Below are 22,970 nucleotides of genomic sequence, written 5' to 3'. Positions count from 1 at the left end.
TAAGGTTTTGCTATGCGGTATAGCGTGGTGAAGGTGGTAGATGGAGTGGAAGTTTTCTAGTATTGCAGAGTCTGTAATTCTTAAAAATAATTAAAAAACGTTTCACCCAGCAAGCCTTTTCAGTAAATATAACAGAAGTTATTATCTGTATTAGGGATTATTAGAATATAATCTAAACAGGGTGGTAAACATTAGCTCTCTTAGGATCCTGACAGAAACAACAATTATAGTCAAAGAACCTGCTCAAAGTCAAAAGAAATCACTGTGCTTGAGTTGAAAGAATGTTGAAAGACAGTCAAATGGACGTTGGCGTCTGGCTGGTGTCTGTGTGAATACTTAGCTGTCAGTTTCCACATGTCAGAATGGTCAGCTGTCAGAACACGGGGTAACGGCAGGGAAATTGCTTGTCAAGGTTCATCAACGGTGACCACGTTGTCTCCAGGAAGAATGCACCAGGCTGACATGTCTGTATTTGTACTTAGTCTTCAGTGTCGAAAACGCAGTCATAGTTCTTTAGAAATACTTAAAGAAATGTAATAAATTCAGTGACAAATGTTAATAGTCTAACTTCTCAGAATTTATTGGTCCCAAATTTCATTCTGAAGACTTTAATTCTTGGTTGTTGTTATACATGGACTGTACCAGAAAAGGCACAGTCGACCTCTGAAGCTGGTAGTCGACTGATCACACACTCAGTTTCAAAGCAGCAGCAACACAGTATGTTTAAGGTGTTGGAAGTGTAAATTGTTTTAAATTTAATGTCACACATATAATGCTAGTTTAAGATGTTCTCTGTGGGGTCCCTGAGTGACTCACCTGGTAAAAGCACAGCTGCATGATGTCGCCGGTCTTTGCTGACGAATCTGGAGAGATCGTCGCATTGGTTTTGTGTCTTATGAGTGGCTATGGATCTGGGCGAAAAAGAACCGATTATCCCTCCAACCTATTGATCTCCCTGGAGTGGTGATTTAGGCAATGGACCTCCTCTTGAGGGAGGGTCCTCACACGTCAGAATGGCGACTCCACCCTCAGGTGGTACAGCACATTTGGTAACGTTTCGGGAAGGCCAGAGACAATCTGTCAACCTATAAGAGGAGGTATATTCAAAATTGGTGTATGACCAGAGGTCATGACCCCATCTATTGCTCTATAGTAATCATTTTACAGTTTCTGCAAGACCTGCTAGAGGAGGGTAGATCCCCCTCTACGCTGAAAGTGTACCTAGCAGCCATATCTACATGCCATGTCCCCATTGATTCTGTGTCCCCAGGTGCTCATTTCCTGGTGACACGGTTTTTGAAGGGCGCTCGCCGGTTATGTTCTCCAAGAAAGGACGTCCTCCCTGAGTAGGGTCTAGATGTGGTATTGAGGCTCTCACCAAGGCCCAATTTGAGCCTATACATTCGATAGAGTTGAAATATCTCTATGATGACAGCCATTTTGCTCCGCTGAGCAGGTTAGTGAGCTACAGGCTCTGTCAGTGCACAGTACCTGTATGCATATTTGGGATGATGGAAATAGAGTATTGTTACGCACAAACCCTACTGTCCTCCCTAAGGTGGTTACGGCTTTCCACTTAAAGCAATCGGTGGAATTAGAGGCTTTCCATCCCCCTCTTTTTTCTTCAGAGGAGGATCGGCAATTGAATTCTGTCTGCCCGGTTCAGGCATTGAGAGGTGGATAGGACGAGAGCGCTGCGTCAGTCTGACCAACTCTTCGTCTTTCTTGGTGATAGGACCCTTGATCAAGCCCTCTCGAAGCAGTGACTGTCCCACTGGATTACCGGTCTACCTCCACCTGGGAGTGGTTACATCATGGACCATCTTTAGAAGAGCTTCATTGACTGATATTTGTACTGCGGCTAGCTGGGCTACTCTGCGTACATTCATCAGGTTCTACAAGGTTCTAACTTAATTCTCACCATAAACATTAGTTTGGCGGTAGCGAGACATCCCTCGTCTGCTGTCTCCGCTCACGCTCCCTCGCGAAGGCTTTGATATACTTTCCAAAAAGTATTGTTGTTGGTCGCCTTTCAATTGAAAGGGAATGTTAGGTTACGGATATAACCCTGGTTCCCTGAAAGAGAAACCTTGCAAGGTCACATCACTCGCATTCGTGGGTTCGCTTCGTTAGTCCAGTTAGTTGGAGAGTGGTGATACTGGGAAAGGCCACCGTATCTTATGCTTTGTACAGCACTGTAACTTCATTTGTATTTATTCCAGCGAGTCTCGAGAGGATTCAGGTTCAGTAACTGGAGAACATGACTAGAAATGAATAGTGGATACTTTTACCTGTGTAGATAGGCAGACAAACTTAGCCCATATCACCATAGTAAAATCAGGTATGAAATGTGTTGAAATGAATTCTCTTGTTAAACAATGTTCTTTATGATGCAGTCATACATCAGGAAGTATGTGTTGTTTTTATTTCAACACGCCTTCCGCCACCCTGGAATCCAGAAAGATTTAGAACTGAGCAGAAACGTGGCAAAAGAGAAATGAATACCAGCCAATGTGAAGTGTTTACATGCCGGTCATAGAAGTGCAGAATTGCATCACACATCAGAATGAGCTGAATGTGTCCTTGTTGCTGAAAGAAATTTTACATCTGAAAGAACTAGAGACAACTAATATTAGTAATATTGCCTATGATGCCTGAGTTATGGGACTAATAATAAATACAATCTAAAAGCTGAATCATATTTTACAGTCACTTCACCTGCTTCCTCAGCTCCACTCTCTCTCTCTCTCTCTTTCTCTCTCAGATCAAAGAAGAGTGAGCGCCGAACGCACGGGCGGCGGGCGGAAGGCTCGTGTGGAAAGCGGATACTTCTCTCTGGAGAAGATCAAGCCCGAGACCAGACCACCCCCCCCGCAGCAGCTCCCGATCACCTCCCCCACCAGGTACAGTTGCCCCGACACGGATGTCCTGACCCCTGGTCGCTCTCCAGAGTACTGCGACCCCTTCCTCTCCTCCCACAGCCCCTCTCCCTTCAGCTCCTCCCAGAGCTCACTGGACTCGGAGGCCAGTAGCAGCACCCAGACCAGCGGGATGAGCTGGGAAGCCCGCTCTCAGCCTGCCCGCAACATGCGGGAGTATGCCAGCCTCGCCGACATCCCCAAGGCAAAGAGGATCAGCAACCGGGACGCCTTCCAGGTGGAGAAGAAGAGGCTGGAGCAGAGGACCCGCGCACGCAGCCCCGGGAGAGAGGAGGTGGCACGGATCTTTGGGACAGAGAGGCGGTAAGAACCGTGTGTCCTGCTGTTTCAACCGAATGCTTGTCAACTTGACTTTGAATATCACCCTAAAGAAAGAGGCACAATGAAAATGCATCACATATGCAATTCTGTTGATATACCTTGAAGGCTTTATTTTTATTATCTAAATGCTAGTAATGTAAAATGTAAAAAGCCCCCCTTTTGGTGTTTAAAATACAGTTGGGTTTGTTAGTTTGTCAGATGAATAGCATCCTCATTCATGGTGATGGGTGTTTTTTAGTGAAAAATAGCTTTGAGAGGTCGAATCATTAATAATTTTGTAAAAGGACTTTTGCCCTGATTGCATTGTCCTGCTCCTGTTTAGTCAGAGTTGGTTATTTGCTTGTCCACTAAACGTGCCTCGTTACCGACCACATTTCTTAAAAGAGGACCTCTGAAACTACAGAGCAGAGCAGCATTTTTCTTATTCCTTAATTTGTGGGGGGTGAAGGGTGGATTGCAAGCATGAGTTCAGTGTCTATGTATTTTAGTTGTGCATCTTTTATCAGGGCTAATTGTGAGCGTTGGGTGGGCGGGGTTCTGGGAATCTGTGTGTGTCTGTCCCATTGGTAAGTCTGACAGTATACTGTGTGTCTGTCCCTTTGGCAAGAGTCTGACATTATAGTGTAATGTGTGTTTCTTTCATGAGTGTGACAGTAGTGTGTATTTCTTTTATGAGTGTGACATTAGTGTGTTTCGTTCATGAGTGTGACAGAAATGTATGTTTCTTTGATGAGTGTGACAGTAATGTGTGTTTCTTTCATGAATGTGACAGTATTGTGTTTTTCATTAGTGTGACAGTAATGTGTTTCTTTCATGCTTACTCTCCTCTCCAGCAAGATCTGTGGGGCTAACTCTCCTTAGTGATTTTTAAATTTTGTTTCGTTATTAAATAAAATGTATCTCTCATCTGGCATATCGATTAATTGTGTATCGATCAATCGCAATGGTATGGTATATCGTACTGTAATAGAGATATGTGTCATTTGTATCTTGACACAAGACAACAAACACAATGTATCTGATAGTTCACCAAGTGATTCTTGAGTGAAGAATAAATGTGTTTTATGGTTGGTATGCATACACACTCAACAAATTACGTTGTTGTCTTGTAACAAAATAGTCCATCATTGAATGCTAATTTGATCTTATTATACAGCATACCAGTATCCCATCAGGCCCATTGCATACAACATGATACATATCATATCACACTGTGACATAATCAGTGGTGTCACCATACACTAATGTCCCAGTATAGCACTAGCAGTGAGCCATCGTCTCATGAAATGGGAATTATAAAGTAACATAGTTTAAAAGAGTTCAATAGCCACATGTCAAAGTGAATTGAAACCTTAAGACAAATATTTATCATGTTTTTAGTGTAATATACCTTTAAAATTCTAGTTTAATCCAGTTTACTGTGGTATTATCCACTGTGATCTCCTAAGCCCATGTTTGCTGTATCCTCAAATTTAGGACAATGTTTAGACAATGTTTTTGTCAGGTTTGTGAGACTACTGTGCTCTTTGACAAATATAGTGGATTTCCATGAGTGTTCCATAAATAAGATATCAGAAGGTCCAGTACGGTAGTCGTTCCAAGGCAGTATGGAGCATATCCCTACATAAGCTGAGCTGGGAGGGTTCACACCCGGAGTTTTGTAAATTCTTTTTGAAATTCCTTGATTTAAAATATGCTCATCTAAGTCAAAATTTAGATCAAAGTTTACTTCCATCTTAGTATAATTTTTTTGTGATATATAAATGTTTTTTCTTTTCTTTTTATTTTTTTTTTAGCTGACACGAAATTTGCTTAGCTGTAAAATGTGTTTGTGTTGCAGTATTTCACAATAACTTTTCATGACAAAATAAAAATATCATGGAAATGTGTCAATGTGAGTGGTATAAAATACTTTTACCTCTTCACACATTTTAAGAAATCTTCCAAAATCGCAGCTCCATACAGTATGATACCTGTAAAATATTCCCCTTTTTAAAATAATTCAGCTTCCTGAGTGTCATAACAGCTTGAATAGTTTGTAACATCCAGTAGCAGCAACATATGAATCTGTGTGATATACTCAAGTTTGACTGTAGAAATCGCATTCTAGTGAGGAGATGTTATTGTGGGGGACTCTGCAGTCTTTCCAGCTAGATATCATACTCTAACTTCTCTAGCCACAGTCTGTTACTTTGAACCCCTGGCAATTAGAATGATCATTAAAAACCTTGATGTGTCTCTAAACCTGCACGTGTTTCATGTGCAAACGTATCCTCAATGAGGAGCATTCCTCACCTGTGCCTTGATAACAGCGCAGGTGTCTTCCAATGATACTTGATGAGGGCCTGTCACAGCTGCAGCACTGCAGTTTCACTGCAGCCAGCATGGAGAGTGCAGGCAGTCCTGCAGCTCCATCTAGTGACCAGCATTGTGCCTTGTTTCTGAGCACAGGGAGTGCAGTGCAGGTCTGTCAAATCCATTGGCTAGAGTATCTATAAGGCATGCCAAAATGCGTCTCCATTGGGAGACAAGTAGCTGAGGGTTCAGTGAGTCAAACTGACAAATAAAGTCATGAACTGGATACGCACTTAATAAACTGAAGATTTACAGCTGATATGTTGTGCGTGGTATTTCATTCCAAGTCTCTGTGTATTTTGGAGGGTCAGCAATTGTCTAAGTGCAAGGCAAAATCCTTACATCAAATTATAATGTTTGCACCCGCTTGGTATCCAAATCTTGCCCAATTCCATGCTGTTTTCTTCATTTGAATGCATTTCAATGCATCATTTTAATGGATTAATGATGGCAAAGTGTAAATTTGATAGCAGGTGCAGAATGCCAGGTGAACAATTGCATATGATTTACACACGATTTACGGCAGCATTATGGGTGTTTCCTTACATCTACCCCCTTATGTGATCTCAGTCGGTCTTACAGTTTTAGATATGACAGATATTCTGGGTATTTCATGGTTGTGAGTGCATGTGTTGTGCACAGATACAATTGTTCACTTCACATGGAAACTCACAGAACCTTCAATATCAAGAAACAAAGACGCCAACAGAGGCAGCGAGTCCCAACGGATGTTGTTGGAATGGAGAAAGCAGGGTGAAGAATAACATTGAGTCACATTGAATAACAAGTGCATCTGAGCCCTATCCACACCAATAGTACTTTATTAACTATTTGACAGAATTAAACTACATGTGGGCTGCTGTCATTGTCTTCAGAGGGTACTGTGTAGTGCAGGGTCTCTAACCCTGGTCCTGGGCAGCCCCAAATCCTCAGGTTTGATAGGATTCTATGTTATCAGTGGCTAAAGATCTGGAGCACATGTTAATCTTGACTAATTTAGTGAATAATTGGTTGAATTAACTTTAACCGAGCGCAGTCAGATTGAAACGATTATTGCTTTTATAGAGGGGTCCCCCCCCCCCACCCCCCCCATCCCCTCACCCCCTCCTCCATGGTGATTTCCTGTGATTATGAATGTTGTGTGTCTCTGTCGCTCACCCCCTCGACTCTCCAGCCTCCTCTCTCTGTTGTTTTTGTTTTTCCAGGACGCTCTGCATTGACTCGCCCACCTGCCTGCCCGCCCGCCCGCTTGCTTCCATTTCATCTCCAGTCTGTGCCTGTGCCCGGCTGGCGACGCATTCCCTCTCATTGAGAATCAAATTTAACCCTAAATAATGTCAAATCAAATCTCTCTCCTGTCCATGGTGTTAAATTGGAGTCCCTCTTCCCATGGCCGTGTTGATAATGTGCATTGTGCTTTTTGTGCTCTTTCCTGTTTCATGTGCATTTCACTTGGTTATGAAAATGTAATCTTCAAAGTTCTGCCAGGTTATAGAACTATGTATACATGCATGTCGTTCCTGCAGGTACTGACCCTTCCCTCCTTCAAATCTCAGCTTCGAGTTTGTTGTATACAGCTGTGGCCAGAAGCTTTGCATCACCTAGTAATCAAAGAAACTACAACATGATATTGGAAAAGTCTACAGGAAGCCATAGTAGTAGTACAGTATTTTAAATTAGATTTCCAAAACTCACATTTTTCTGTTTGTGTCAGTTTTTCGTTAAGTATATGGAAAATTGCAATGCTGTATATAATTCAGTATGCTAACAAAGCATCATTCAGCAGGTTTCATTCAACTTTATGAAGCAAACTTTGTTAATTCTATAGGATGATGCAATTTTTTTTCCCCCAGAGCTGTATATTTCAATTTTGCCCATCGAGCCATGCTTAAGGTTCAGTGGTAGCAAGCATCACATTTAGAAACCTAAATCTAAGTGAGTGTGAATGTGAATGTGAACATTGTGATTTGTGGCCAGCTTAACCTGCGATATTTACCTGAAAAAACAAAAATAAAAGTATTACTTCTGAAAACTTGATATTGTGCCACGCAGTTAGGAGAGTGCAGGGTCGAGTCCTGGAGTGCAGAGAGCCATACAGTCAGGGGAGTGCAGGGAGAACCATACAGTCAGGGGAGTGCAGGGAGAGCCATACAGTCAGGGGAGTGCAGGGAGAGCCATACAGTCAGGGGAGTGCAGGGAGAGCCATACAGTCAGGGGAGTGCAGGGAGAGCCATACAGTCAGGGGAGTGCAGGGAGAGCCATACAGTCAGGGGAGTGCAGGGAGAGCCATACAGTCAGGGGAGTGCAGGGAGAGCCATACAGTCAGGGGAGTGCAGGGAGAGCCATACAGTCAGGGGAGTGCAGGGAGAGCCGTACAGTCAAGGGAGTGCAGGGAGAACCGTACAGTCAGGGGAGTGCAGGGAGAACCATACAGTCAGGGGAGTTCTGGGAGAACCATACAGTCAGGGGAGCGCAGGGAGAGCCATACAGTCAGGGGAGCGCAGGGAGAGCCATACAGTCAGGGGAGTGCAGGGAGAGCCATCCAGTCAGGGGAGCGCAGGGAGAGCCATACAGTCAGGGGAGTGCAGGGAGAGCCATACAGTCAGGGGAGTGCAGGGAGAGCCATACAGTCAGGGGAGTGCAGGGAGAACCATACAGTCAGGGGAGCGCAGGGAGAGCCATACAGTCACCTTGGCATGGATAGCCAACAGTCCTGGGAGTGCTCAGGGAGAGCCATACAGTCAGGGGAGCGCAGGGAGAGCCATACAGTCAGGGGAGTGCAGGGAGAGCCATACAGTCAAGGGAGTGCAGGGAGAACCGTACAGTCAGGGGAGTGCAGGGAGAGCCATACAGTCAGGGGAGCTCAGGGAGAGTCATACAGTCAGGGGAGTGCAGGTTTGAGTACTGGCTGTGTGAAGTCCTGTGAGGATATTTATTCGAAAGTTTAAAACTCTTTGTTTTAGTTCCCAAATATGTAGAATATTTTGATCCAAAAATCCACATTGCTGGTTCTTTAAGCTCATACAATTTCAATAAAAACATCTCAGAGCCAATAAGAAATGTACAAGCCCATTTTATTCAAGTTGCACCCTGTTTTTCATCACCCACACTAATAGTTAAAACTGCTGCTTTCTAGAACCTTACCACTTTTGTCCTGCGAGTCAACCTCATTAATCATTTGACACATAGCACAGGAAGTGACGAAACTCAAAGGTCACAATTTAGACAATGTATTACTAATAGGAGGTGAGCAATGTATCTTAAAGCCTTTGGTTGTCAATATATGATTTTATTTTTTAGCATTGTTAGTTTCAGAAATAGATGGTGTAAACATAGACAGGGGCCCAGCTTGTTCTCCTGTTTTGTGTGGTGATTTGGGAGAGTTTCTCAAAGCAGGCCGCTTGTTCCTCTGCAGGAGGTCCCAGGTAATTGACCAGTTTGAGACCCTGGACAGTGAGCATGCTGAGTGCATGGAGACCAGCTCCTCTACAGAACCCTACTCCTCCTCATCCAGCACCTCTCGGCAGGGCCGCAGCGAGAGACGCAGCTACGCCAAGAAACAGGTACCTTCCTCAGTACGACCTCTCCAATACATCCATCACCTGGGGACAATTCTTATGAGACAGAAAAGGACAAGGGTCTGTAAGATGGGGATACTTACTGTGGAAGTTGCTGGTCTTTGTGTACTGTACCCCTGCACTCCAGAGTGCTGTGTCCAAAACAAGGGACTTGACTGAAGTATTTAAAATCTGAAAAGAACATAAGAACATAAGAAAGTTTACAAACGAGAGGAGGCCATTCGGCCCATCTTGTTCGTTTGGTTGTTAGTAGCTTATTGATCCCAAAATCTCATCAAGCAGATTCTTGAAGGATCCCAGGGTGTCAGCTTCAACAACATTACTGGGGAGTTGATTCCAGACCCTCACAATTCTCTGTGTAAAAAAGTGCCTCCTATTTTCTGTTCTGAATGCCCCTTTGTCTAAACTCCATTTGTGACCCCTGGTCCTTGTTTCTTTTTTCAGGCTGAAAAAGTCCCTTGGGTCGACACTGTCAATACCTTTTAGAATTTTGAATACTTCAATTAGGTCGCCACTTAGTCTTCTTTGTTCAAGACTGAACAGATTCAATTCTTTTAGCCTGTCTGCATATGACATGCCTTTGAAGCCCGGAATAATTCTGGTCGCTCTTCTTTGCACTCTTTCTAGAGCTGCAATATCGTTTTTATAGCGAGGTGACCAAAACTGAACACAATATTCAAGATGAGGTCTTACTAGTGCATTGTACAGTTTTAACATTGCTTCCCTTGATTTAAATTCAACACTTTTCTCAATGTATCTGAGCATCTTGTTGGCCTTTTTTATAGCTTCCCCACATTGTCTAGATGAAGACATTTCTGAGTCAACAAAAACTCCTAGGTCTTTTTCATAGATTCCTTCCCAATTTCAGTATCTCCCATATGATATTTATAATGTACATTTTTATTTCCTGCGTGCAGTACCTTACACTTTTCTCTATTAAATGTCATTTGCCATGTGTCTGCCCAGTTCTGAATCTTGTCTAGATCATTTTGAATGACCTTTGCTGCTGCAACAGTGTTTGCCACTCCTCCTACTTTTGTGTCGTCTGCAAATTTAACAAGTTTGCTTACTATACCAGAATCTAAATCATTAATGTAGATTAGGAATAGCAGAGGACCTAATACTGATCCCTGTCGTACACCGCTGGTTACCACACCCCATTCTGAGGTTTTTCCTCTAACCAGTACTTTCTGTTTTCTACATGTTAACCACTCCCTAATCCATGTACATGTGTTTCCTTGAATCCCAACTGCGTTCAGTTTGAGAATTAATCTTTTGTGCGGGACTTTGTCAAAAGCTTTCTGGAAATCTAAATAAACCATGTCATATGCTTTGCAATTATTCATTATCGATGTTGCATCCTCAAGAAAATCAAGCAAGTTAGTTAGACACGATCTCCCTTTCCTAAAACCATGTTGACTGTCTCCCAGTACCCTGTTACCATATAGGTAATTTTCCATTTTGGATCTTATTATAGTTTCCATAAGTTTGCATATAATAGAAGTCAGGCTTACTGGTCTGTAGTTACCTGGTAACTACTGGAACTGACAAAGGTAACCGTGACAGATTAGTGCAGCACAGAAACCAGGACTAGAGAACACAGATTAAATTAAGTGGAGATAGACTTGAGGCAGGGGGAAGAAGACCTTTAACTACCGTTGGTTATTCTTGTAGAAACATACCTAGTTTTTTCTCCATGTGTATCGAATGCTATGTGGGCCCACCTGTGCAGTTTTGGTTACTTGGCAACTTATTAGACAACATTCTCTTCACTGGCATAAAAAAATTGAAGAAGCTGCCCAGAACCCCAGTGTAAGTGCTTTCCTGGATGTTGTTTCTTGGTAGTTTTTCACCTTAGACAAAATTTGCCTTTGCTGTGGATTCAAAATAAGGCCTTTAGTGTTTATTGGTTAAATCAAAAGAGCACATCTGAACAGAAAACAAAGACTGTGTGCATGCAGTAAACTCACAATAAATAAACTCCTACCAAAGAAAGCCCTGCATGTACTGTGCAGCACTGGTTCTGTTAAAACTGTAAAGGATGCAAACCAGTGTGGGCCGTGCACAATGATCAACATTTTCTGAAAGTGTACAAAGCATGCGCTGGGAGGGAGTTTGTGAGCAGTTTGCAGTTAATGATAAAAAAAATAAAATAAAATGCAGACACTTTTTTAGAGCTTGAAATATTCACATTAGACACAGCATTCTTACTGCTTTGGAAATACTGGTCCTCTTGCAAGCCATAGAGTCTTAAATCTTAAACAGGGCTTCACCAGACACAAGAACTCTGTATTGATATCAGTGTTACCTGAATGCATCATGAACCCTGTACTGATATCAGTGTTGCCTGAAATCACATGAACCCTGTATTGATATCTCTGTTACCTGAATGCACATGAACCCTGTACTGATATCTCTGTTACCTGAATGCACAAGAACCCTGACTGATATCAGCTCTATTTGATGATAATTTTGGATAGGCCCTTGTTGTTATTCTTGTTGGGTGAATTGGACAGACAGGCTGAGGGACTATGTGGTATTAATGTGCAGTGGTGTCCAGATTGAGCCATGCAGTGCGTTACCATTTCAGGAGTTCACACTGAAGATGTCGAAAGAAGGGTCCGTTCCCGATGTATCGGCCCCGCCCATCTCCCCATATCGCCGGGCCAAATCACTGGACAGGAGAACTACCGAGTCATCCATGACGGTAAGGCAGTCAGATCACTCCCATACCCCAAGTAAGTGCACAGGACTGGAAGGATCTCCCTGGACTGGACTGGTTTATCTTTGTTTAGTGTGGCTTGCTTGCTCTTTTTCTGACGAGTGCAAGGGGATTTCTAGATGTCCATGCAGTACTTTAATTAGTCTTTACCTGCATCCCACCTCACCCCACCAATGGCACTATCTGAACCATCCATTATTCCTTGGGTCACTGTGAATTACTGACTGGGTAGAAGTTTGATTAGCCGAGATCCAACACAGTTGAAAACCAGAAACCAGGTTGTTATAGATACATCTACATTTGGATAATGTACAATTGTCTACACAACTTCTGCACCTTTTTTCTGCAAAATAATATATATATATATATATATATATATATATATATATATATATATATATATATATATATATATATATATATTCTTTGCAAAAAACTTAGTTAATGCATCAGTTAGAGTTAAACACAATTTCATAACATACCTCATATACTTCCATTTTTGCAGGTAACAGTATCATTGTGTCACACATCTGTCGCATGGGTGTCCTGCTCTAAAACTGCTCCCACTCCCTCTATCCATGTTACTATGATTGCTAATGGTGGCCCATCACCACTTTCTCCCTTGCAAAAGACTGTATTATGCAATTGAACGTCTGCAATTCTATACAACAGAAAGTTATGGAAGGACATAGATTCATATTACAGCAATATTGGTAGTACTTCTGTCTTGCACCTGTGTCTCACAATTTACCCTACCTATATACTTCCCCTCATGTTGCCCAGCATGCAGTTCAAAACCCCCCACCCAACAAACTGATGCACATCTAGACGCCACACTAGACATTGATCATGGCAGTGGAATTCATAGAGGTACAGTGTGATGTTGATGTCACTATTATGCATCTGTCTCCTACTAGACCTGCATAAGCAGTGCCCAGATATACACAGCCCGCCAACACACTGGCATGGCAGTAAACCTCATCCATGATAATAGATATCTCTTGTGTTATCTGCAGAGTTGTATTTTTATTTATTATTTATTTATTGCTTTTATATAGCATTTTTTATACAAAAGTATTGTAAAGCACTGTACAGTACGTAGCAGAAAAATAACAGATTTCAGTAACCGTATACTAGGGCTGCTCTGATTTAATCAACTAAAGAGTTGATTGCAGATAGATTTGTTTTATAATTTAATCAGTAGAATTTAATTTTTGTATATAAAGTAAAGTCAACCAATAGAAGATCATGCATTTTCTCCGCTGCAGTCCAGTCATAATTGAGTGGAGGCGGGACATGAACAGTTGAAGGTCTTTAATAGGTTTAACCAATGGGAGAGTCAAAGCTCTTCCCCTTGTTATACAGGTGTCCAATCATAAGTGAGCAAAGGTGGGACATAATTGGAAGTTTAACCAGTGGGAAAGTCAAAGATCTGCCCTGGTTTTACAGCTGTCCAATCATTAGTGAGCAAAGGCGGGACATAACAATGGTAGGGTAAGGGTGTAAGAACAGCTGAATTTCATGCAATATTGCTTATTATAGAGACCATTATTGAGAATTATATTGAGAACTTCAAAGTAATATTTTAAATTACTTTTTGCAAAAATAAAATTTAAAAAATGTCATAAGACAACGGAAACATTGATATACACCACAAATGCCTGAGCTGATATAGGAAGGGAATGGATAAGCACACCACTGCCAAAATTTTACTTATGAAAGGTTTCTGTTGCTTACCGATAGCTGTCAATTAAAAAAAAAAAAAAAAAGGATACTGCTGGAACTGTATTTTGCTGAGTACAGAACAGGTGATATGGAACAGCACGGCTACAGCAATCTAGGATGTCCATCGAAGTCAGCACAAAAACATGAGCCTTCCCAGAGTCACTTGCGAGCCAGTGTTACATTCAAAACTTTTGGGCAAACCCAGATTGATGTTCAATTCGATGAGCAGAAGACAAGACTGCACCCAAACCCATATTGACACATCGGTGTGGAGGATGAATCTCTTGGTGAAATCTGGTGTGATGAGAGTGGGGGCCTGGCAGAGTCTTTGCTTAACAGTATCAAGAGAGAACAGGTGGGTCTTGAGAGTTGATTTAAAGTGAGCGATGGTGGGAGCGTCAAGCAACAAAGCTGGGAGAGAGTTCCAGGAAGTTGAATGAGCATTCCCCAAGTGTGGTGTACCTTTGCTTGGGGATAACAAGCAGGCCAGAGTCGGGTCAGCAAGACCTCAGCTTGTGGGCAGGGCCATAGCGGGTCAGCATATTGAGGAGGCACTTGGGACCTGTGTGATGAAGGTACTGTATAGGTACTGTATAGAATTGTGCAGATATGCCTCTGGAACCGATTCTGCCATTTTGGTGCTATTTGTGTTTGTACTCAAGAAATGCTCAGTTAGTAAGTATTCGGTATTTTATGGGTTATTACATTTTATTAAATTGTGGTCAATTTTGTGGGTTTACTGTTTCAAAAACAGTAACTTGAAATAGTAACAGTATATCCAAACATTTTAATAAATCAATTGTGTAACAAGATTAATCAATTTGATTAATAACTTGATTTAGTTAATATTGAAACATATCAACAGCTTCGAATTAGTCACAAAACTGATTAATCGTAGACATTAATTGGATTTTTAAAAAGATAGCCCACAGTACAAATGTATTTGTTACAACTCATAAATAAAAAATAATTCTATGAACAAACTTAAAAAATTAATATCCCAAAAGTATGTATTTTTTTTTTTTTTTTTTAAATATTTAATTTGACCAACCGTTAGTTATTTTTTAAAACAATGGGGGATGAAAATGTGAATAACTTTTGAACAGATTTATATTTTTATACAAAACAAACAGATATACTCAGTCACCTTAGTGTGTTCTATCACAATAACAATCCCTTTCAAATTTCAAGTGGCGCAGGGCGAGGGGAAAAAATTACAAAAAAAATGTATTTTTTGTGATTATTCACTATCTGTATCTCAAAAAGCACACAAGCGACTGGAAAACTACTGTCCACATAAAGACAGCTTTCACTTATTAACATTTTCCCAGGAACCAATCCCGTCCCATGGACTTTAATGTTAATGCAGTTCTGATATTAGCAACTGCACGCCGCTTATTGACAACTTTATTATTAGTTGCCAGTGCTACTGAGTTATGCACATACTTCATGCAGCTTTTATAACACATTGACTTTGCAACTGCTTATTTCTGGACGACTGAGGCAGAATCGTGGCTTTGAAACAGGCTACGTAGATGCACCAAAATTGAGATGGATTTACTGCGGGAGGTGGTACATTGTAAAAAGCAGACAACGTTGGACAATTTCTTATTTTAAAATTGTGTTTTTTAGAATTGATTGGAAGTACAACAATATTTGTTTTATGTTTGCTTTACTCATTGTAAGAACAATTACATGCATTGTTGTGTAGTTCTATTTGAGCTATCTCAAGACCTTAGGCAAAAAAATAATTTATTATTATAAAGCTGGAGGATGCAAGAATACTTCCAAGGATTTGAGTATCCCAATTTCAACTATTGTTTCTATGATCAAAAACTCACATTACTGTCACAGTGCTCCCTCGGTCTGGAAGAAAAAATATTCTTTCACCAAGAACAAGTAGAATTGTGAGAAAGGTTAATAACAATCTGAGATTGACAGCCAAAGATATTCAAAGTGAACTGGCTGCAAGTGGGACTGGGGTTTCCATAGCAACCATAGGTCGAGCATTGCATGGTGAAATTCTCAATGGTCGCAAGCAAAGATAAAAGCCATTCTTAGGAAAGCGTCACAAGGACAATCACTTAAAGTTTGAAAAAAAGCAGACACTACAACGATCCAAAGCACACATTAAGAGAAGTCATCGGAATTTGAATGAACTGGAACAATATTGCATTGAAGAATGGTCGGAAATCACTAAAGAATCATGTCAAAAGCTCATTGACAAATAATTGTTTAAAATAGGTTATTATTGCTAAAGGTGCCTCAACTAGCTCTTAATTTATTTTTCCTTGTCAGGGTATGAATACTTTTTAATTAGATTTTTTTTTAGTTTTGCAAAAAAATTACGAAATAATAATTGTAGACATCTATTTCTTTTTCTTTTCATCCACAAAAACAAAACTTTTGCTACAAAACATTTTTCCTATAATTTGTTTTCAAAAGGACTGTTTTAAAATAAGTAGGCTTTCATTTAGATGTACTATAGTTGGTTTTGTTGGTACAGTACTATATTTTCAAGAGAAGTGTAGTATTTTAATTCAGAACGATATAATTCTGAAAATAACATTTGCCAAAAGAGACAAGTGGACAGGTGAACTGTAATACATTACATACTTTTGAAATCCAGTACGTATTGTAGCGGTATGTAAAATTTCCCATTAACAAAATTAACAGCAAAATTAAATCAAAATGTTACCCATGCACAGAACTGAGTAAAAACGTAAAAGGCAATGGAGTTCAGCAAAAATTTTAAAAATAACACCACCAGTTTCCAGAATTAAAACAGTATCCAAAGTCAGTCTTCAGAATAGCAGAATATAGTGCTTGATAAGGCCTTAATGTCAAAGTTCACTTGCAAATGAAAATGCACAAAAGCAACTAAAGATCACAGATACAAAAACCAACATTTTCGCGACAGATTGACGTCACTGTTAGTGCACTGACTATACGATACTGATATTTTTTTTTTTACGAAGTGCACAATAAAGACTGATATGCTATGCCAGAAAAAAAAAAATGCTGGCTGTGATGATTAAACAAGTAAATTGTAACATTGACTGGTAAGTGAGGTAAGTGCATTAAATAGTTTTTACATTATATATATATATATATATATATATATATATATATATATATATATATATATATATATATATATATATATATATATATATAATGGGGGTTGATTTTATTCTTAATAAAAGGACGGTAAAACATGACTGGCATGTATCTGAGTGTCCAGAGTGTGGTTTAGGTCCTGGCTTTGACTAGGCAATTCTAAAATGCAGAATTTCTTCTTCTGCAGCCATTCTTTTGTAGATCTGCTTGTATGTTTAGGATCATTGTCTTGCTGCATGACCTACGTTTGGTTCAGCTTCAGCTCACGGACGGATGGCCTGACATTCTCCACTAGAATTTTCTGATACAATGCAGAATTCATGGTTGTTTCAATGATGGCAAGCCGTCCAGGTCCTGAGGCAGCAAAGCAGCCCCAAACCATCACACTCCCACCACCATGCTTGACGGTTGAAATTAGGTTCTTCTATTCAAACGCAGCATTTGGTTTTCACAGAACATAATGTTTCTCATTGAGGGCAAAAAGTTCTATCTTTGACTGTCCAGAGAACATTGTTCCAGAAGTCTTGTGGATCATCTATGTGCTCTTTGGCGAACTTCAGACGGGCAGCAATGTTCTTTTTAGAGAGCACTGGTTTCCTCCTGGCTGTCCTTCCATGAACACCATTCTTGTTCAGTCTTTTTCTGATAGGTGACACTCACATTAGCCAAGGTGAGAGTGGCCTGCAGATCCTTGGATATTACTCTGTGGTTCTTTGTGACTTCCTTGATGATTTTCTGGTTTGTTCTGGAGAGATTTTGGTAGGACGACAGCTCCTTGGTAGAGTTACTGTGGTCTTGAACTTTCTCCATTTGTAGACAAGTGTTTGACAAGTGGATTGGTGGAGCCCCAAATCCTTAGAAATGGTTTTGTAACCCTTTTTAGACTGATGAGCATCAAAAACTGTTTTTCTGAGGTCTCAGAGATTTATTTTGATCGTGGCATGACTGTTTCCACACACCTCTATGGTGAACACTAAACTAACAAAGTTTCGAATCTTTATATAGGGTGGGGCCTCCCAAACTCACCCCTGAAGATCTACCTAATTATTTAAACACCTGATTCTAATTATCCTTAATTGAACTGATAAAACCAGGGGTTCACTTACTTTTTCCCATACCCTGAATCTTAATTACTCATTGTTTGTCTAATTCATATATAATTTTGTTTCAAAAGATATGGAATTGTTTAATATAAAAACTATTGGATATTCAAGAAGGGGTTCACAAACTTTTTCTCGGCACTGGTGTGTGTGTGTGTGTGTGTGTGTGTGTGTGTATATAGTATATATCTATTGATATATATAGATATATATATATATATATATATATATTATATATAATTATATATATATATATATATATATACAGTGCCTTGCAAAAGTATTCAGACCCCTGACCAATTCTCTCATATTACTGAATTACAAATGGTACATTGAAATTTCGTTCTGTTTGATATTGAAATTTGATCTTGTTATTTTTAAACACTGAAACTCAGAATCAATTATTGTAAGGTGACATTGGTTTTATGTTGGGAAATATTTTTAAGAAAAATAAAAAACTGAAATATCTTGCTTGCATAAGTTTTCAACCCCTGTGCTGTGGAAACTCCCAGTTTGTACCGATGAAAGAAATTGCCCAAACGAGGATACAATTACCTTACCATTGGCCTCCATCTGTGAACCATTAAAGTTGCTGTCACATTTTCTGGATAAAAAACCCACTGTTGAAGGATCATTGGTAAGGCTGTGAATCTGAAGGAAAATGAAGACCAAAGAGCATTCTACAGAAGTTAGAGATAAAGTAATACAAATGCATAGATTAGGGAAAGGGTACAAAATAATATCCAAGTGTTTGGATATCCCAGTGAGCACAGCTGGATCAATAATCAGGAAGTGGAAGCTGCATCACACCACCCAGGCACTGCCAAGAAAAGGCCGTCCCTCAAAACTCAGCGCTCAAACAAGAAGGAGACTTGTGAGAGAAGCCATAGAGAGGCCAACAATCACTTTGAAGGAGCTACAGAGTTCAGTGGCTGGGAGTGGAGTAATGATGGACCAGTCAACCATATCAAGAGCTCTGCATAACACTGGCCTATATGGGAGGGTGGCAAGAAAGAAGCCGTTACTCAAAAAGTACCAGAAGGCATGAGAGTGACCCAGCTGCGATGTGGGAAAAGGTTTTGTGGTCAGATGAGACCAGGACAGAGCTTTTTGGCCAAAACTCAAAGCCCTATGTGTGGCGCAAACCTAACACTGCCATTGCCTCAAGACACACCATCCCTACAGTGAAGTATAGTGGTGGCAGCATCATGCTGTGGGGATGCTTCTCATCAGCAGGGACTGGGCATCTTGTTACAATTGAAGGTAGAATGGATGGAGCAAAATACAGGAAAATACTGCAAGAGAATCTGCTTCAGTCCGCTAAAAACTGAAGCTTGCGAGGAAATTCACCTTTCAGCAGGACAATGATCCCAAGCACAAGGCCAAAGCAACATTGGAGTGGCTCGAGAACAAAAAGGTGAATGTCCTACAGTGGCCCAGTCAAAAGTCCTGATCTCCCATTGAGAATCTGTGGCACTATTTGAAAATTGCGGTCCACAAGCATCGTCCAACCAACCTGAACAACCTGGAGCAAATCTGCCAAGAAGAATGGGCCAAAATCACTCCGACACTGTGTGCAAAGCTAGTACTTATACCCCAAAAGACTTAAAGCTGTTATTGCAGCGAAAGGTGGCTCTACCAAATATTAATGTGTGGGGGTTAAATACTTATGCAAGCAAGATATTTCAGTTTTTTATTTTTCTTAAAAATATTTCCCAACATAAAACCAATGTCATCTTACAATGATTGACTCTGAGTTTCAGTGTTTAAAAATAAAATATCAAACAGAACGAAATTTCAATGTACCATTTGTAATTCAGTAATATGAGAGAATTGGTCAGGGGTCTGAATACTTTTGCAAGGCACTGAACTGATTAAAATACTTATGACAAGTTCCTGTATATCTATATATATTATATATATATATAAGATATATCTATATATATATCTATATAGATATATATATAGATAATACGCTATTTATATCTTATAGAATCTAATAAATATCAGCAATACATAAATGATAGGGTCGTCACAACAATTTAACAAACTTTGTTTGACGATTTAGTGTTACCTCAGTGAATAATGAGTAGCATTGACGTAAATGTTATATATCAAAGGAAATGTCAAAGAAATAATATTTGACTCCAACAACCTTTAATAATAATAATAATTATAATAATTTTAAGTTGTCTTATTAGAAACTTGAAATGCCTAAATAAAACAAAACATTCACTGAATAATGGTTATAGCCTCCATAATTGAAATAGAGTGCTACCTCTCTATCACATGGCTCCCTGTGGAGGGGTCGCGGGGAGTCACGGTTCACATAGCAACACACATCTGACTAAAATACAAAATAAAATAACTCCCTCTCTATAATGCACATGTAGTGAAGCAAAAATGTAACTTTTCATGAATTAACTATGCATAAAGCACCATGTAATCAACACTATATTTTTTACCAAAAAAAAGAAAGAAAAGAAAAAAGGTAACATTCCCGCTCGTGGATCATTTTAATTAATAGTTTTTAAACTATACTGAGCATCAAAAGAAACATATCACTTATAAATGACAAACTGTTTTAAAGCAGGTACAGTGACTTTTTATTGTGTTGATTAACAATTGACATCACGAAGATGCTGCAAAATTATCTGTCGATCTTAGGCAGTTGTTGTGACTCTTGGTCTCCCAGTTTGTAGACTGTGATTGACATAGTGTGTTTGGTTATTCCATCTCGCCAGGTTTAAAATTGCTGGCTGCGAGCACCCAAGACGGTGAGCCACAGTACGCTAACCAAATCCAGCCTCCAACATGCCGATTGCACGAAGGCAATACTCTCTTGACAGACGTGGCATATTGTTTTTTTGATTTTTTTTCTATGATTTTTCTTTATTGCTTTTATTCAAGCTTGCAGTTCAAAAGCTGAGATCACTTCATATCCAGTGTCCAGTCAACTGTCTCACTAATTAGGTGAGACAGTCATAGTCACTCAAGCGTGTCATGGTCAAGGTTGAATTGATTGAGTGATTAATAAGAAACTAAAAACATTTATATACCTTATTTCTTTAAGGTTTTCTTATTTCTCGAAAATAAATGTGATAAAAGTGATACGTTTCTTTTGATGCTCGGTGTATAAATAGCCTGGCTAAATGGTGGTCGGGAGTTCAGTTCGAAGTGACAGACAGGAAACCAAGTGCGAGAAGGAGGGCGGGTCAGGCGAGGGGAAGAGGGAATGGGCTCGCCCAAGGTTTGGCTGCTGGAGTGGGGCTGAAGCAAAGCTGAAGCATCTTGTCTCCTGGAGAAAGCTGCAGCTCCTTCTCTCAGCAAAAAAGTAAAAAAGGCCTGCAGCGGCAAATCTGGATCTAACCAATCAGGTGCATGGTTTGTGATACGTCATGTCTTGATGAACTTGAATATCCATCAACATGGAGGAGCTACTGATAGCTGAAGTTTCTCAGCATCTCAAGCTATTTGATTATAAAAATCAAGGATGTTGGTTATGGGTCTATTGAATGATCCAAAGCAAATACTAACCACATACACCCCGTATTAATCCAGTTACTTGACATCCTGTATCATTTGTCAGATATACATGTCAAGTAATTAACCAGTTGCCAGCCGATTGATTATTGTAAATACAATTGCGAAGAATGTGATCTCTTTTTTCCTTAATAATAGCAGCTCCTATACAATTTATAACTACAGGTGCAGTACCACATTCCACTCTTTTTAAGTGCGGTGCTGGGTGTATAATAGCTGTTTCTTTGCAGAAAAAGGCTTTCACGTTGTATCCCAAAATAAATATGATATTTTACATACATATCCTTAGGTAAATAAAAGGCAAATATTTCTGAGAGGTGTTCTGACAGGGGAACTTATAACGTTAGATCCTGATAAAAATTTCTGGAGATGGACATGGTCGTTCATCTGGTTTCAAGAATGATATACATTTTTTGGGTTGTTGTACTGTGCTGGGAGGTGGTGGGCTCTCTTTCTTTTTTTTTATCGCCGCTTCACAACGGTGATGTGTATCCACCAAGCAAAGTGGTATTGCCACGCCGCTCATGTGTGCCCTAGGCTTGAGAGGGACAAGACAGGAGTGTGAGTAACGTGTGTTAATCGCAAAAGTTAACTATGATTAATTGATAGCCCTAATATATTACTTTATTTTTTTTTTTTTTACAATTTCACTATACAGTTTCAGAAATAGTCTGCACATGTCAACTTTCGTAAATGGTAAGTCAAAAGCAATAATTAAAGTACATGTTGGTAAGCACTCAATCAGAAAAAGGAAGCATGTGGTATTTTTAGTCAGTTTATACTGTCGGTATTTATATCTGCTTCAGTAAATTATTTTAATAAACATATTAACTTTCTATAAAAGTTAGAGACCTGTTTGCATATGGAAGACTTTGTTTGTGATTTACACCCCAATTAGTCCCACTGTATTCAACTGATAACAGGCTTGACAAGCCACGATTGAGATTGGTTAACAGGTTGTTACCTAGAAACAAACACAACTTATTTTAGGAAGAACGGGCAGAAATGTGCAACCTGTAGTGTCTTTTTCCACAATGAGAACAGTACAGTAGTGATCGCTGATGATACTGATCGTTGTAGAACATCTGTTCAGTCATGGGTACGGAAGCATCTGCAAGGAGAACATCTACCATCAGCCCTGTATCAGAGACAGGATATATATTTATATATATAGATGACTAATATATATATATAATATATATATATCTAATATAATATCTATATATATATATAATAATATATACTGTACTTCCCTTAGGGTACCCTGACTCACGAGACTCACACCGATATACCCCCTGGTGTTCATACAGTTTAAGGAGATCCCTGATACCACGCAGGCTGCAGCTGTCAGGATTCAATGAGTTATAAATAGACTGGTAAGTGACACCGGAGCTCAGGGGTGTGAGTGGGAGCGAGGGAGTCTTTCTACTCCTAGTGTCCGATGAAGCTGCACAAAAACAAGGTAGGCACTGGCTCCTGCATGCTCACTCACTACAATAGTCTTGATTCAGGGAATTCTAGTCTATTACATAACCATGCAAACTATAGCAGCTTGAGAGCTCTTTCA

General features: G+C 39.9%; 1 protein-coding gene across 7 annotated transcripts in view; it reads left to right on the top strand.

The window, feature by feature from the left end:
• si:ch73-103b11.2 (myosin phosphatase Rho-interacting protein) overlaps positions 1-22,970 on the top strand; it is a 253,084-nt gene that overhangs the window by 192,295 nt on the left and 37,819 nt on the right. For 5 of the 7 annotated variants that reach the window (XM_041229189.1, XM_041229195.1, XM_041229194.1 and 2 more), the window contains 3 exons: positions 2,765-3,242; positions 9,031-9,178; positions 11,784-11,900. In XM_041229189.1, the coding sequence (XP_041085123.1) occupies positions 2,765-3,242; positions 9,031-9,178; positions 11,784-11,900 (743 nt within the window). The remainder of the gene's footprint in view (positions 1-2,764; positions 3,243-9,030; positions 9,179-11,783; positions 11,901-22,970) is intronic. The other 2 variants (XM_041229192.1, XM_041229193.1) reach the window with 2 other exon arrangements.

Source organism: Polyodon spathula, chromosome 26, assembly GCF_017654505.1.
Source record: "Polyodon spathula isolate WHYD16114869_AA chromosome 26, ASM1765450v1, whole genome shotgun sequence".
NCBI classification, from domain to species: Eukaryota; Metazoa; Chordata; class Actinopteri; order Acipenseriformes; family Polyodontidae; genus Polyodon; species Polyodon spathula.
This window is presented reverse-complemented; position numbering and strand designations above follow the sequence as displayed.